At 47.4% G+C, this 14,283-nt stretch overlaps 1 protein-coding gene across 3 annotated transcripts in view; it reads right to left on the bottom strand.

Moving 5' to 3' along the window:
• Positions 1–14,283, bottom strand: part of LOC105182503 (neuroligin-1) — a 130,762-nt gene that overhangs the window by 40,925 nt on the left and 75,554 nt on the right. For all 3 annotated transcript variants that reach the window (XM_025297650.1, XM_025297651.1, XM_025297649.1), the window contains one exon: positions 3,778–4,152. In XM_025297650.1, the coding sequence (XP_025153435.1) occupies positions 3,778–4,152 (375 nt within the window). The remainder of the gene's footprint in view (positions 1–3,777; positions 4,153–14,283) is intronic.

The raw sequence follows: 14,283 nt of genomic DNA, 5'->3' as shown, positions 1-14,283 counted from the left end.
AGCCGCGATACGTGATTCCGCTAAAAATTATGCCGTAATCGACCATTTCTCGCCGCCTGAATTTCCCGAGCTCGCATTTTCCTCTCTCTCTCTCTCTCTCTCTCTCTCTCTCTCTCTCTCTCTCTCTCTCTCTCTCTCTCTCTCTCTGTCTCTCCTCTCTCGTGCTTTTATCTCGTCCAATTAAACCGTGTGATATCGCGTAAAAAAAAAGCTTGCACCATCACCCTTCCGCCGCTGCGAAAATATCATCTTTCGGGTGATCGTTATCCCCCCTTCCCCCCATCGCGGCCTTCATCGAAAATTTCGTCCTTCAGCTTTCGAGGTTTTGCGATGGGAATTGCGTTGCTCGGCCCCTCCGATTCGGCACGACGCTTCCGAACGTGTTTCGACGAACTTTTCAGGTGCTTCCGAGATGGCCGGGAAACGATTAATTAATTCTCGTCATCATTTAGCGTGCACGCGCGCGATTGTTCGACGGGCGCGAGGACCGGCCGCGCGAATCCAGGCAAGTGTGAATTTTTCAAAACAGCTCGCGAGTCCAATTATAAATTAACATCCGCTTAGTTCAGCCGCTTCCTCGCCGCCGCGTTTCGCGCTAAACCGATAGAGAAATGGCCATTTTCACCGAGGCCTCGCGAATGTCCGTCCACGTTTCGGCCCCGGCGAAACGAGGGCGCTCTCTTCGAGCGCATCAGCGGAAATGTTTCTCGTTTGAATGATTGAAAGGAGGCATTTCGCCGATAAAATCGGCGAATATTCAGCGATCATTCCCCGGCGGGGAAAATCACGGTAAATGTTCGCGGGAATACAAACACCGCCGCTGCGCGCCGAGAAAAAAATATTCGACGTTTTCGCAACTATAGGCGCATAGTTGCAAAGGCGGAACCATTTCCGCGGCGAGTGTCGCTGTAATATTAACGACATTAACACGCTGTACACCATAACTGCCACATTCTCGTTGGAAAGCTGAGGCCAAAGATGGCTGTAATTCTGGAAACGTCCCAACTATACCTCTGCCTATGCGATTTCTTTCTGCAAAATCTAAAGTACGCGAGAGTAACGCTGCAACTTGCAGCGAATTCGAGAGTTTCTGCGTTTGAATTAATGTCTTCCAACGCGCGCCTCGCATGCGATGACACAATTTCACATCTGCTCGTTTGCAAAGTCTGCAGCTCGACAACGGGGACGGTCGGCGGATTATTAACCGATGCTCTCTCAGCGAGATTTCAGTGATCGCAACGCTATACTTGCGACAAAACCATCAATTGCGGGCGAAACGTCCCGGTGAAAACACACCGGGGAGGAGAAATCTGTCAGACTAACGTGGCGATAAACGAATGAAACTTGCAGTTTTTCAATTCACACGCGGGGAAAAATGTTCGCCCCGGATGAGAGGATTTTCCGCTGAAATTCCAACGATTCGGAGATTCCGACTCGAGCTGTCAGAATTCAGTCTAAATTAAACCAAGATTTCCCGTCAACTCAGACAAACTTCTCAATACTCTCCGTCAGGAATCTCCCGGAATTGTTCGTGTTTCGATAGAAAACCGCATCAGCCAAGGAAATATCCTTCTCCGTGTTGTCCGATCCAAAATCTAATCTATTAGGAGTGTGATTTAGTTTTGAGCGCTTTTTTTCCAAAAATTGACTTACTTAACCCTTTGCGGACGAATTTTTCCTTAACTCCAATTCCCAGCAAGTCGAGCATATTCTCTATACAAAACAAAATTATACATAAAGACTTAAATATTGGAATAAAAAGATAAAGAAAAATATATATTGCTTTATGAAAATCTTCGCGAATAACTTCGCGATGCCGCTTAAAGCATCGCACGGCTTTCTGAGGAGTACAGATGTAGCGATGACTATAGTCATCTCACGGACTTAGCAGGTTAAATAAGATAATGAACGAATACTTTGATTAAAATATTTTCCTACGTTTTCTACAACCTATTCCCATCTTTCTGGCAAGAGATGGATTCCGCGGCGATAAAAAGATTCTTTTTTGGAGTTGATCCAATTTTCCACAAATTTTCGCACTTGTGTGAAGTTATGAAAGTGGGTATTTTCTAGAGCATGTTGCATCGACCGGAACAGGTAGATGCAATAATCGGATGGAGCAATGTCTGGAAAATACGCGGGGTGCGGTAAGACTTGTCATTCCAGCTCCAATAGCGTTTGCTTCACTGACGACGCAACATGAGGTTGAGCATTGTCGTGAAGAAGGATCACTTTGCGTCGTTTACTCGCAATTGGCGATCGTTTTTCGTCCAATGCTCGCTTCAATTTGTATAATTGTTATCGGTAACGATCAGCGATGACAGTTTCATTCGGATTTAACAGTTCATAGTACACGACACCTTCTCGATCCCACCAAATACACATTAATACCTTTGGACCGTAAAGATTGCGCCTCGAAGTGAATGTTGCTGGATCAAGCCACGATTCTTTTCGTTTGGGATTATCAAAATAGATCCATTTTTCATCTCCACTAACAATTCGATATTCGATAAAATTCTTCATTTTCTGTCTGGCGATCAACGAAATGCAAATGTTCAACCGATTCGCAATGGCATTTTCCGATAATTGATGTGGAACCCATTTGCCTTCTCTGTGAATCTTCCCCATATCATATAAATGTTTAATAACTGTTACGATCAACATTTAATGCTCTGGCAAATTCTGAAGTGGATTGCGCTGGATTTTCGTTCCAATAATGCTCGCGAATCTGCATTTTCAAGCTTTTTCGGTTGTCCCATGCGATCTTTGTCGTTAACATTGAAATCACTACTTTTGAATCATCTAAACCAATATTCACATGTCTTGATCGATGGAGGCAACATTATCACAAGTTTCAGAATTCTATGACCTTTAGCCACCGTTTTCTTCCGATTGAAAAACAAAAGCAACACATGTCGAAAATGTTCTCTAAGAAGCTTCATTTTTAGGATGATATTAACACGTTTATTGTTAGTAAATGACGAAATATCGTGGATTAATATTAGAGTATTAAGAAATCATAGAAACCATCTGATTGAAATGTCTCCAACAAAACTGACATTAGTGCCATCTCTCGCAAAACCCTCAAACCTAAATCACACTCCTAATACATCTAATTTAGACTTAGACACCAGAAAGAACTCAAGAAATTCACTTCCCCCCAAGCAAATCGCGCCGTTTACCGCCGTTAATCCCAAGCGAGCCAATCCCCCTCCTCCACACACAGAAAACTATTCGGTTGGTACAACTGAATTTCAGTTACGACAAGCAAAATCTTCCGTTCCTCGGGAATCAGCTGAAAATTTCGTTGCAATACGAGAGAAATTCCGTTAGAAGGTTTCTGTTGTCTCAAAAGAGATATACTCGATCACGTGAATCGAACATTAATGTCGTCAAGGGTACAAGTTTTGTTCTTCAAGGAAGATAAACGAAGCGTCCCTGTGCGTGTAAGTGGAGGGGGAAGACACTCGCGCGTCTTGAAAATCGCATCATCGGCAGCGTCATTTTCGTTCGCTGAGATTTCGTTTCTCCTCATGTACGATATAGTTGCGCGCCTTCTGCGAGAATAACCGAATATTCCGCCGCGGTAACTATATTTTCGAGACGGAGAAAATTTCAGTTCCTTCGATCGAAGGCAGTTGTTGTGACGTGAACGGTCCTTCGGTTTACCAAACAGAATTTTCCGTTACTGCGAGTGAACTTGACGTAACAGAAAATCTCTAGTTGTCGCTACGGGCGATCTACCTCCCCCTACCGCGTGATTGCGCAAGTACTCACCGCAGATTAGAGACCACCACTGCGTATTCGCCGCCGATCTGGACGAGACCCGTGTTCTGCAGAATTAGGCCGGTGACGAGCATGCCGATCAAAGCCGGCAAGGTGGTGAGTGAGATGAGCCAACCTCCAAAGTGCGCGGCGATGCAGAGGGAGGCCAGGCCGAAGAGCGGACCGCCCGGTGCCGCGTCGTCGCCGATGACCGAGTAGGCAACCCCCCACAGCAACAGGCCGAGCAGGAAGAGGCAAAGGATCCGCGCAAACTTCCGGTAGGTCGGGCAGAACGGCTGCGGGCAGGCCTTCCGCCAGCCCTTCGGCTCCCAGGACGGCGTGTCGTCGCGGCCATGGCATCGCGCGCAGAATAGGTACAGCCACGACCTGGAGGCCATCGGTGCCAAGAGAGACAGAGAAAATGATACGGAAGAGAGAGAGACAGCGAGGAGAGAGAGAGAGAGAGAGAGAGAGAGAGAGAGAGAGAGAGAGAGAGAGAGAGAGAGAGAGAGAAAGCCCTTATTCCGAAATCGGTTTCAGAAACCTAGTTTTAGTTTTAAGGTTGGTAGGCTTTAACCTCTGAACACTGGGATGTTTAAGGTTAGGTTAGGGCTAAGGTGAATTTTCACCTATAATTTTCATTTCATTATTTTTTAAGCGCACATAAAAATATTTGGTAAAAATATGTAGCAATGCATTTTAAACAGTTTTAAGTCATGTACAATTCTTTCAAAGGAGAAATAATAACCTTTCACTGTAAAAAAGGAAACTTTAAGTGTTAAACTAACTTGGACATGTTCCGTAATCGATCAGCTGATCAATTATCAAAATAGTAAACAAAAAAATCTTCTGATGAGTTTCTCTAGGTAATGTTACAAAATTAGTAGCTAAAGCCAAGTTTGCAAATGAAAATAGTACACGGCTGTGAACGTCCAAGCATGATCAACCGATCAATGACGGAACGCATCCAAGTTTATTCGAGGCCTACCGGCCTTAGAACTGAAATCAACATTTCCGAAATCGATTTCGGAACAGGCCCCGAGACGGAAGTTCGTCGACGCGACAGACGAACGCGAAATTAGATTGCCTCGACGAGGACCGCGTCATGCGGGGCCGCCGCCTCGCCGTGTTGCGACACAATAACAGCGCTATCTTTCTCTCTCGTTCTCTGTTTCTCGTTCTCGCTCTCGCGCCTATTTTACATGTATCGCCGTATTGGCCGTGTGATGAGCGAGCGAGCGAGCGAACGAGCTCGTGACGGATTAACGCCTGGAGCTGAGCGGCCGCGAGCGTCGAGCTGCGCGGCGGATCATTCGCGGCCGATAAAGCGGCGCGGATTTCAATAAGATGGCGGCGGCGGATTCGGCTCAGCGAGCTGCGTTAAAGCCATCATACGTAAAATTCCGTAAGGACGTAAGACGTAAACTTAAGACGCGAAACGTAAATTCCATGACACACAGTTGGCGTAGAACGCGAAGTTCAGCCAATAGCAAACGCGGAAAGATTCCCTCCTTTATATTTATAAAAATCTAACCTATAGTCTGTTTCTTGAAGCTGCACTAGTTCAGCAGTACAACTATAAAAAACATTGGCGATCGAGGCAAAGCTCGATCCCCCCTAGCCAAACATTGAAGAACAAAAAGAAGAAGCTACAAAGGACAAACTACAGCGTCAATGTAGTATTTCATCAAGCAGTAAATATGCTTCTTGCAATTGATTCAATTGCAAATTTTATATTGATATCAAATTTGTTTAGACCCACGAATATTGGAATTATTGACACTTTGATTACAAGGAGTGTTTCATGTTTAGAGATGCATCATATAGGTTATGTTTGACTAAGGTTTTTGCATTTATATTTCTTTCGATGGCAATTGATGGTGAAGAAAAAATTGACAGTCTCGGTGAGAAATGTAGGTCATGTATATCCTCGTCTTCGAGGAAATCATTATTTTCGATGTTGAACATATTACAATATTGATTTCGATCACCCACTTCATCGAGATAAATGCGCCTCTAACCTTACCTCACTAGCTTGGCTGCAAATCTTAAACTAAAGCGCACATCCCGTGATGACTTGTGATTGGCTGTCCAGAAGACACGCCGTAAGAATTTCATCCTCACGGTATTTTCCGACGTTACGTCTTATATTTTACGTCTTACGGACAAAAATGGAGGAGTTATGGAGAGCCGAATATTCCATTGGGATTGGTCGATTTCCCTATACTCTTACGTCTTATGTCCTTACGGAATTTTACGTGTGATGGCCTTTGCGCTGAGAATTTGGGATTCAGGCCGCGACGACGACGACGATGACGACGACGACGACGACGACGACGACGACGACGAGGCGAGGCTGCGGTGAGGCGGGGGCGACGGGGAGCGGTACGTCGCGGATTATACGACGTTCGCTCGCGATTGACAGAGCGATTAGCCGTGAAGTCGGCGGACTCGAGAGAGACAACTCCGTCGCTTTTCGGGACCTCCTAGCGCGCAGTAAGAGTAGACGAACGTAAGAAGCGCTTGGAATTCCTGCGCGTAGATAGCCGCTATCGAGGAGACGATGGTGGGCACAAAGTAGGGTACATTAAGAAGTTGAATGTCTCGTTACCGACGCAAATAATCTTAACGACCACACGCCGATTGCGCTTCGCGACAGCCGCGACGACGGAGTGAATCACGCGGATATCGCGCGGCCAGGAAAATAGAGACGTCGGCTGGGGAGGGTTTTTTCCTCCTCGGAGATGACCGGTGCGCCGCGGCGAGATCCGATATGGCGGAGGTTTCTCCGTCGAAAGCTCGCTTGCTCGTTCCACCGGGATGCTCCCGACAAGCAGCGAGCGACGAATTTCGCCAGTGCGAGTTCGCGCATGCGTCGGCGGGAGAAGAACAACCTGTTGTGGCGGCCAGAACGTGATTCGCGTTGTCGTCGTGGCTGCAAGGGTGCGCGATCAGCAAGGTGCGCGATTCCTCATGAGCGTGCGAATGTTTCCTTCAGGTTCCCTCGATGACCGGTCGCGTCGTCGTCTTTGCATCGTTACGCGGAACGCGATGATCGTTTGTGCGCGCAGAAGAAAATATCACGTCAAAGCGACGTGAACGGCTCGAACGCGTTCCCATCGGGGGAAGCGGAATCCCCGGGTTCCGTCGAGAAAATTTGCTTCTGCCGAGGGAAACGGAGAAACTTCGTTTCTCTTCTTTCTTTTTTTTCACGAAGCAAATATGCTTGCAACGAAGGAAACGAAGAAATGTTCGCTGGAGGAAGCAAAATTTCTGCTTCTTACATCGAACGAAGGAAACGGCGAAATTTCGTCCAAGGGGAAGCAGCCCTCGGCTTCTCGGAGGACCAGAAGAAGACCGCGTCATGGGGTCTTAAAACTTCACTCCGGAATATACTTCCTCTTTTATTTTACGAGTGAAAAGAGTCAAGCGAATGCAATGAAATGTTTTTGTTATTAGCGGATGGAGAGAGCAGGGGAGTTGTTGCTTGCAGCGGACAACTTCACGTCCAGCAAGAAGGGAAGGAAACTCGCATGGCTTGAAATTTCACCCCTGGTGGCCTACAAGAGTTAACGGAGTTCCGAGGAAACGCGGAGATTCCAACCCGGACGAGCCGAATTCGGCCGCGAGGGGGAGAAGCGCGTTTCCCGCGAGCGGTCCGCTCGTGGTCGTCACGTCGACTCAATCAATCTCGTTCGCTCCGAGAGTGTCATTATCGCGGCGCGAGCGACAAGAATTCCGAGCGCTCGTCGAAGCGGCGGCAGAGGACGGGAGAGGAGAGCGAGGTTTATCGTGCATATCGATACAGGCAGCCTTCGCGCGATCGTCTTATCGAGATAATGCGCTCTCACCTCTCGAGCTCCTCGGAATACTCGATCTTGTCGCGGATCGAGCTGGACAGGCTGTAGGCCGATTTCTTTCGGTTACCGTTGATCCGGCCGTTCTCCAGGTCGAACTTGTGCTGCGGAATGTTCTCCGCGCTGTCGCAGTGGCTGCCGCCGCCGCCGCCGCCGCCGCCGCCGACGTGGTGGAGGATCGACTTCCGCCTGCCTTGGTCGGAATTGTGCTCCGAGCTGGCGCTGATGCGCCGATGGTGCTCGAAGCCGGGATTGTCGAGGCCCATAATCTGGTCGCTGATGGACACTCGCCTCTTGGTAAGCTCGTCGCCGGCTCGGTTGGTCCTGCCGGCCATGTCGATGTCCATCTTCCGCTCCGCTCGGTCGACAAGCGAGCCTCGCCGATACGATGGCTGCGCTGACGATGGCGATGGCGACCTCCTCGCAGCCGAGGTTCTCAGGAGCGCGTGATAAGCCGCCGCCTGCGTGCGGCCCCTCTCTGGACGCGCTCGGGACTGGACTGATCCGTCGGCGCACCGGCGGCCGATTTGGCTCCGGTCTCACGATTCAACGCGATCGAGGAAAGCCGGGAAAGGCGAGGAGAGGTGAGGAGAGGAGAGGAGAGCCGCGAACGGTCGCTGAACGGAGGTACTGCGACGCTCACGCAGGGACGGTCACGCGTCCGCCACGCGTAACGTTAGCTGCGATCATTAGCGGCTCGAGGGTCTCGTGACGAGCCCGTCACGCGACGAGGGTCACCACCACGACGACGGCGACGACGACGACGACGACGACGACGACGACGTTGGCCACGTTAATGCGTTGCGACGATTGACGTATTTGACACCTTGGCCCGCTTTTACCAGACTGCTCCTCCGCGAGGTTAAGCCTCCGCGGCCGGCTCGCTCGCCGACGAGAGCTTTGTGCGCAGCTTTGTCTTGCTCGTTAGCGTGCACGTTAGCGCGCGTTAGGCTCTCAGGGTCGGCTGAAGCGTCGGCTCTCTCGTCCGAGCCTTTCCACTGGCCTTTTCCTTCTGCGCGTGTCAGCCGCCGACGGCGACGCGCTTCGCTTCGTTTCGTTTCGCTGCTCGCTCTCGGCGAGCTTCAGCAGCTCGACGCTTGGCCGACGCTCGGACGCGGGTTCGCGCGACTACGCTCGGCCTCGGCGACTGATGGCGATTGATGCGACCGCTGCATCCCGCTCGCTCGTTTTATGCTCCGACGCAGTCAAGGCTTTCGCGATAACGCGCGCCGGCGGGCGGTCCCCTTCGCTCGCGAGGAGAGTCTCGTGCCGTCGTCTCGTCGCGAGCGATAGCGCGGTTAACTAGCGACTAAAAGTGCGCGGCCAAGCGGTGCTGTTTATGCGAATGGTGGGGCTCGTAAAAAGTACCGCCGGCCGACGTGGACGAGGCACGGGCAGTCACGGGCCGTGACAATAATTGCGGCGCGATGCCGCACAGGATGGGCACAGCCGCGCGCGGCTCATTGACAAGCCGGCGACGCTCCGCTGCGGCCGCCCCCGCGATCCGCGGATCGATGCCGCGGGTCGAACGCTTCCGCCGCGATGACCCACTTCAGGGTGATTCACACGGTGTTGCTTTTATTCTCGCTTTCAGCGAGCTCCCCCTCACGAAAAAAAAACACCTGATATTGGGTGTATACCCAATACCCTGAAACAAACCCTCACCAGATAAGTGTAAATTCGGATCTTCAATTAGTGATCAACACGCAAATGAAGGTTAACCACGAAAAGAACTGTCAAATGAGAATACCTTCAAATGAGTGTAACTTCCAAATGAGAGTACCCTGAAATAACGGTACATTCTGAAATAGGGAATCACTTCCAAATAAAGGAAATCCGTAAACGAGAATTAATCCTGAAATATTTCTATGAAGTTAATAACGGTTTATAAAAGTATTATTTTTGAATTCAGAAAATGTTACTATTGTGTTTGTAGTTAGGTGGATTTAAGAAATAAAAAAATTGTGAAATAATGTTTCGCAATCGAGTTTGAGTAAAAGAATTAACTGATATTTCTCAAGATAGAGTCGTCAGTAGTTGTTTGCAGTGCTATCCGTTTCATTTATAATTTTCACTTGCAGTCAAATCGCCCAAAAAGTTGAACAATTGAGAAAATCGTCACAAAGTAACTTTGCTATTTATTGAGACACATATTCATAAATCTCAATACATGGCAAAATTAGCATTTGGCTATTTCTTGAATTATTATAATTTTTGAACGCTTTGACTATAACCAAATAGAAAGCGCTACAAATTACGAACGATTATGCATAGAGATACATCAGTGAATTCTGGATGCAAATTATTAATTTTCTATATGTAAATCATCATTACATATGAATAATTATTGACAACTTTTATTGACATATATACTTTCCTATTTGTGTGTGTGTGTGTGTGTGTGTAGGAAAGTATATACCTAAAGACTGTCGAAAATTATTCGTATATAATGACGATTATTATCCTAAACCTCATTTATACAAAAATTATTATATAAAGTACATATTTATGTTATGAATAACACTAGGGTAAAAGCGAAAATAATACTCAGGTTAGCAGTTACACGTTTACGCTTTACTAATACTCTGTTATTTGATAGCAACATCGAAAATAACATTCAAAATCAAAATCACAATTATTTGACAATAACACAAAAACTCATACCATAAGTTGACAGTCACACTCAATAGATATTAAATTACTTGACAATAACACCAAACATCACACTTAAAATGAAGGTCACACCCAGTTATTTGAAGGTAACACCAAAAGTTACACTCATCTTCAAAGTCACAATCGACGCTTATGTACTTGATGGTAACACCGAAAATGACACCCTAAATGAAGGCAACGTCCAGCTATTTCAGGGTAATCGAAATAACACCAATCTTGATGGTAAACTTTCAACTGACACTCAAGTTGACGGTAAACACCATAAATTTCGGTGTTTTTCCCTTCATTCGCGCCAGCGAGGAACCTCCTCTAAATGCTTTACTCGCTAGCGACGAAAATTTAGAAGCAGGACTAAAAACTGCGGCGAAGTTGAACTTGTTCAACTTTGACCACCAGACGCCGCGTCCTCTAAATTTCAGACGCTGATGAATCGAAAGCGGGCGTCCAGGAACAATTTTTACCGGCGAATTCCGGCTTGGGAACTGTTTCGCTCGATGAAGAATCCGAAGAAGGCGCCAACGTTCGAAAAAAGTCGGAAAGGATCGATCTGAGGAATCGATTTCCCGAAGAATCGATCGAGTTCACTCATTACTAGCAGGCAGGGTTGGTAAAAAAGTATTTAAAATAAAAGAATAACAAGTCATGTTTCTTTTTGTTTCCTATTGCTTTTTATGTTCTGAACAAACGCAGAAAACATATTTTAAGTACGCATTTGATTTGTAGTACACTTGACTTTTGATACAGTTTGGAATGTAGTCAATGGTTTAATAAGAAAGCTTTCCTCAAGTCATTTTGTTTAAATAAATTATGTATACAGCTTGAGGTACCTGAAACAAGCCACCTGAATAACTTTGAAAATAAAGATAGAAAAAGATAGAAAGAAAAAGTGACGCACACACAATGCGATACAGTGTGACCTTGAACAGTCATCGAGATCACGGAAAAGTCACCTTGAATTTTTTTAAGTGGAAATCCCTATTTTTCTTATTATATCATCTTCCTCTGCCAATTTACTCGAACAACTCTTGTCTGAAACATTTTTTTTTACTTACCTAATATTTTTGAAGTATTTATGGAAAACTTGGTAACCCTTTTTCAATATTTTCAATATAGTTTACGATATCTCGGTAACTACTTGCCGGAAGAAAAAGTGGTAGCAGACTTTTTTACCCTACTTGGTCTCAAGAATATGTCCTACAATAATATCCCGACTTTTGTTAACCTGATGAGATCACCTTTGGAAACTTCAAAATCATCATGTGTCGTCAGTCGAGCACTGACAGAGTTACCAAGCTTCCCTTAAGTATTTCAAAAAATATTTGGTGAACAGAAAGTGTTTCAGAAAAAAAGATCTTCGTTCAGAGTTGTGCAAATTAGTTGACAAAAAAAGTTGATGTGATAGAAAAGGGGTTTCTATTTAAAATCTGTCTTAAGAGAAAAGAAAAAAAGAAAAACGTATGCTTAAAATTAGCGAACGTTTGAAACATTTTAAAGCGTGCCAACCCTGCCGAACGGGCGCGCTCTTTCGGCCGACGGAGGCGCTCGCGAGGGACGATGAGCGTTCGCGCGGAATGATCGCGAGCGTCGCGAATAATTGAATAGCGTATCGCTCGATGTGTATTACCGGTGAGTTACTATCTAATAGCGCGGTATTACGGAATTAGAATATGAATGTTTGATCCCCGGCTTATCCCTCGTCAGAATTCCAGACAGCCGGCGGCGATCCCTCCGTGGCAATCTTAATAACGGCGATCGCTTATTTCAGCCGGAAATTTCCCGTCAGCCGCCCGACATTTCTTATCGCGCGCGAGAGCGCCGTTAACGAGCGACAGTCCGAAATTATACATGCGAGTCGCGCACCCTCGGCGCGATCGGCCAGACGGCGCTCCGCAGCGAAATTTCGAGATTGAAATTGATGCTCTTAATCGGAGCCTCCCGCCGAGAGCGCGACGATCGCGCTCGCGCTAATTTCGCTGGGCGATATCTTTTCCCGATTGAATCCGCGCTGATAACGAGAGACGAGCTCGCGCTCTCGACGTTCCTACGCGATTACGCGGCCGTCCGAAGCGCAAGCCGCAATCTCGTCACGCCCGGCGAGGGACATTCGATTATTATGCGATTATTAGCCTTTCGCTCTATCGCGCCGGCGAATCTCTCGATATTGTTTTCATCGAGGAGTGCGCGAGCCATTCGGTCGCGCGATTCCGCGCAAATGTGTTTATCGAGACTCGCTCGCTCTCTATCGGTATCTCTATCGGTATCGCCAATCTGGCCTGATCAAATGAACCGATCAAGAGAGGCGCCCGTGAATTTCGAGCGATTTCGTCCGAGGAAAATCCCCGCTCGAACGGCGGACGGGATCCCGAGATCGAGCTCTTCCCCGCCGCCCCCCCCCTCCCTCGCCCGGCAATTCCACGCTGCAAGTCTCCTAATCGGAATCACGAGAGTCGTTCTCTCGTCTTCGCGCGGATCAATCGATGGAAATTACACCGGGCGCGTCTAGCATCGTCGAAACCGTCGCGCGTCGCTCTATTCCCGCGGACGCTGAAAGAGTCGCCGAACTGAATCGCGCGGGGGGCGGGGGAGGGGGCGGTCGGAAGTGGATAGAATTGACCTCGTAGAAGCGTGCGCGCAGGAAATTGCAAATTTCTATTTTAATTTATTTCTCCTGGCGGACGGGACGGGACGGGACGGTACAGGAGGTGGGAGGTGCCCGTGCGAGCAGACAGACGAGGAAATGAAATATGCTGGGCCGACGATGGAATACGCGTGCGGAAAACAGCAGGAATTTATGGCGACCCTCGTGCTCGTGTATTTATCGACGGAGTCCCACCCTTAACAAGACATTGCGCGCGACCGAGTTTAATGAAGGAAAAAAAGAACCAGACGACGCGCACCGCAACGGGTCATAAAACCGCTTAAGCGAGGCAGGGGGAGGGGGGATTTGAAATCCGCCATGGGTACCGTGCTCTTTTTTCTCCCTTTTTCCCTCCCCCCCCCCGCTCCTTCCCAGTCTTTCTCTCTCTTATATCGCGCATCTCGCATTCGCTATGCGGGCCGAGACGCGCACAAACGCGCATTCTCTTTCTCTCTCTCTCTCTCTCTCTCTCTCTCTCTCGTTGCGGCAAATAAATGAATAATTTCACCTTCCTGTCAGCTCCGACGACACGTCGCGAATGAAATTTCTACTGACGATGATGTCGTACACTTCTCGGGCACGCTTGCGGAAGTCGAGCATTGTCGTCCCTCGTTAGAGCAGCATTCTTATACGGCTCCATGCGTCGTGCCTGGTCTAATACGCCTCGTGATCTGCAATACTGTTCAACCGATAACTTGAATACATTCCGCCGCATTCTTCCCGGCGGCTCTCGTACGCGCGCGTTTAATCAGTTCACTGATAGACCCGCTATCAATGTTTAGTGCCAAAACTGGTGAACTCGCGAATAATCTCGTATTTTACATGGCAGTCTACTTATACAGGTTTCTTTGGATCGCTGGTGACGAATCCGGGGTCGAAGTTTCAAAATTTAAAGTGGCGGATCCTATGTAGCAGCTTCAAGTAGCTAACTCTGGTATTCCATTATGGATACGTATGAAACTCGGAATGTTTTCTTGTTCGCAGATAACGACTGTCATAAATCCGAAGTTTCATCATTCAACAAAGAAACAGTTTCCTTCAATACGTTTCACCTGCTAGACGTAAGAATATCCATAATGGAACACCGTTAGTCACTGGAAGCCGCCATACTGGATCTGTCATTTCGATTTTGCAATTTCGACTGGATTCGTCATCAGCAACTTAAAAAGCATGTACGTGTGTGGAATATGACCTTCTTCATAATAGAATAATTAAATTAGTCACTTGGAACCGCGATATTGGATCTGCCATTTTGAATTTTGAAATTTCGACTCTGAGTTTGTTATCAGCGACCCGAAAAAACTCTCTATAAAGAAGATTGCATACAAAGTTAAACAGGAATATCTATCT

This window comes from Harpegnathos saltator, unplaced genomic scaffold (genome assembly GCF_003227715.2).
Source record: "Harpegnathos saltator strain DR-91 unplaced genomic scaffold, Hsal_v8.6 scaffold182, whole genome shotgun sequence".
NCBI classification, from domain to species: domain Eukaryota; kingdom Metazoa; phylum Arthropoda; class Insecta; order Hymenoptera; family Formicidae; genus Harpegnathos; species Harpegnathos saltator.
The sequence above is the reverse complement of the archived record's forward strand: the minus strand, read 5'-3'. Positions and strand labels throughout refer to the sequence as shown.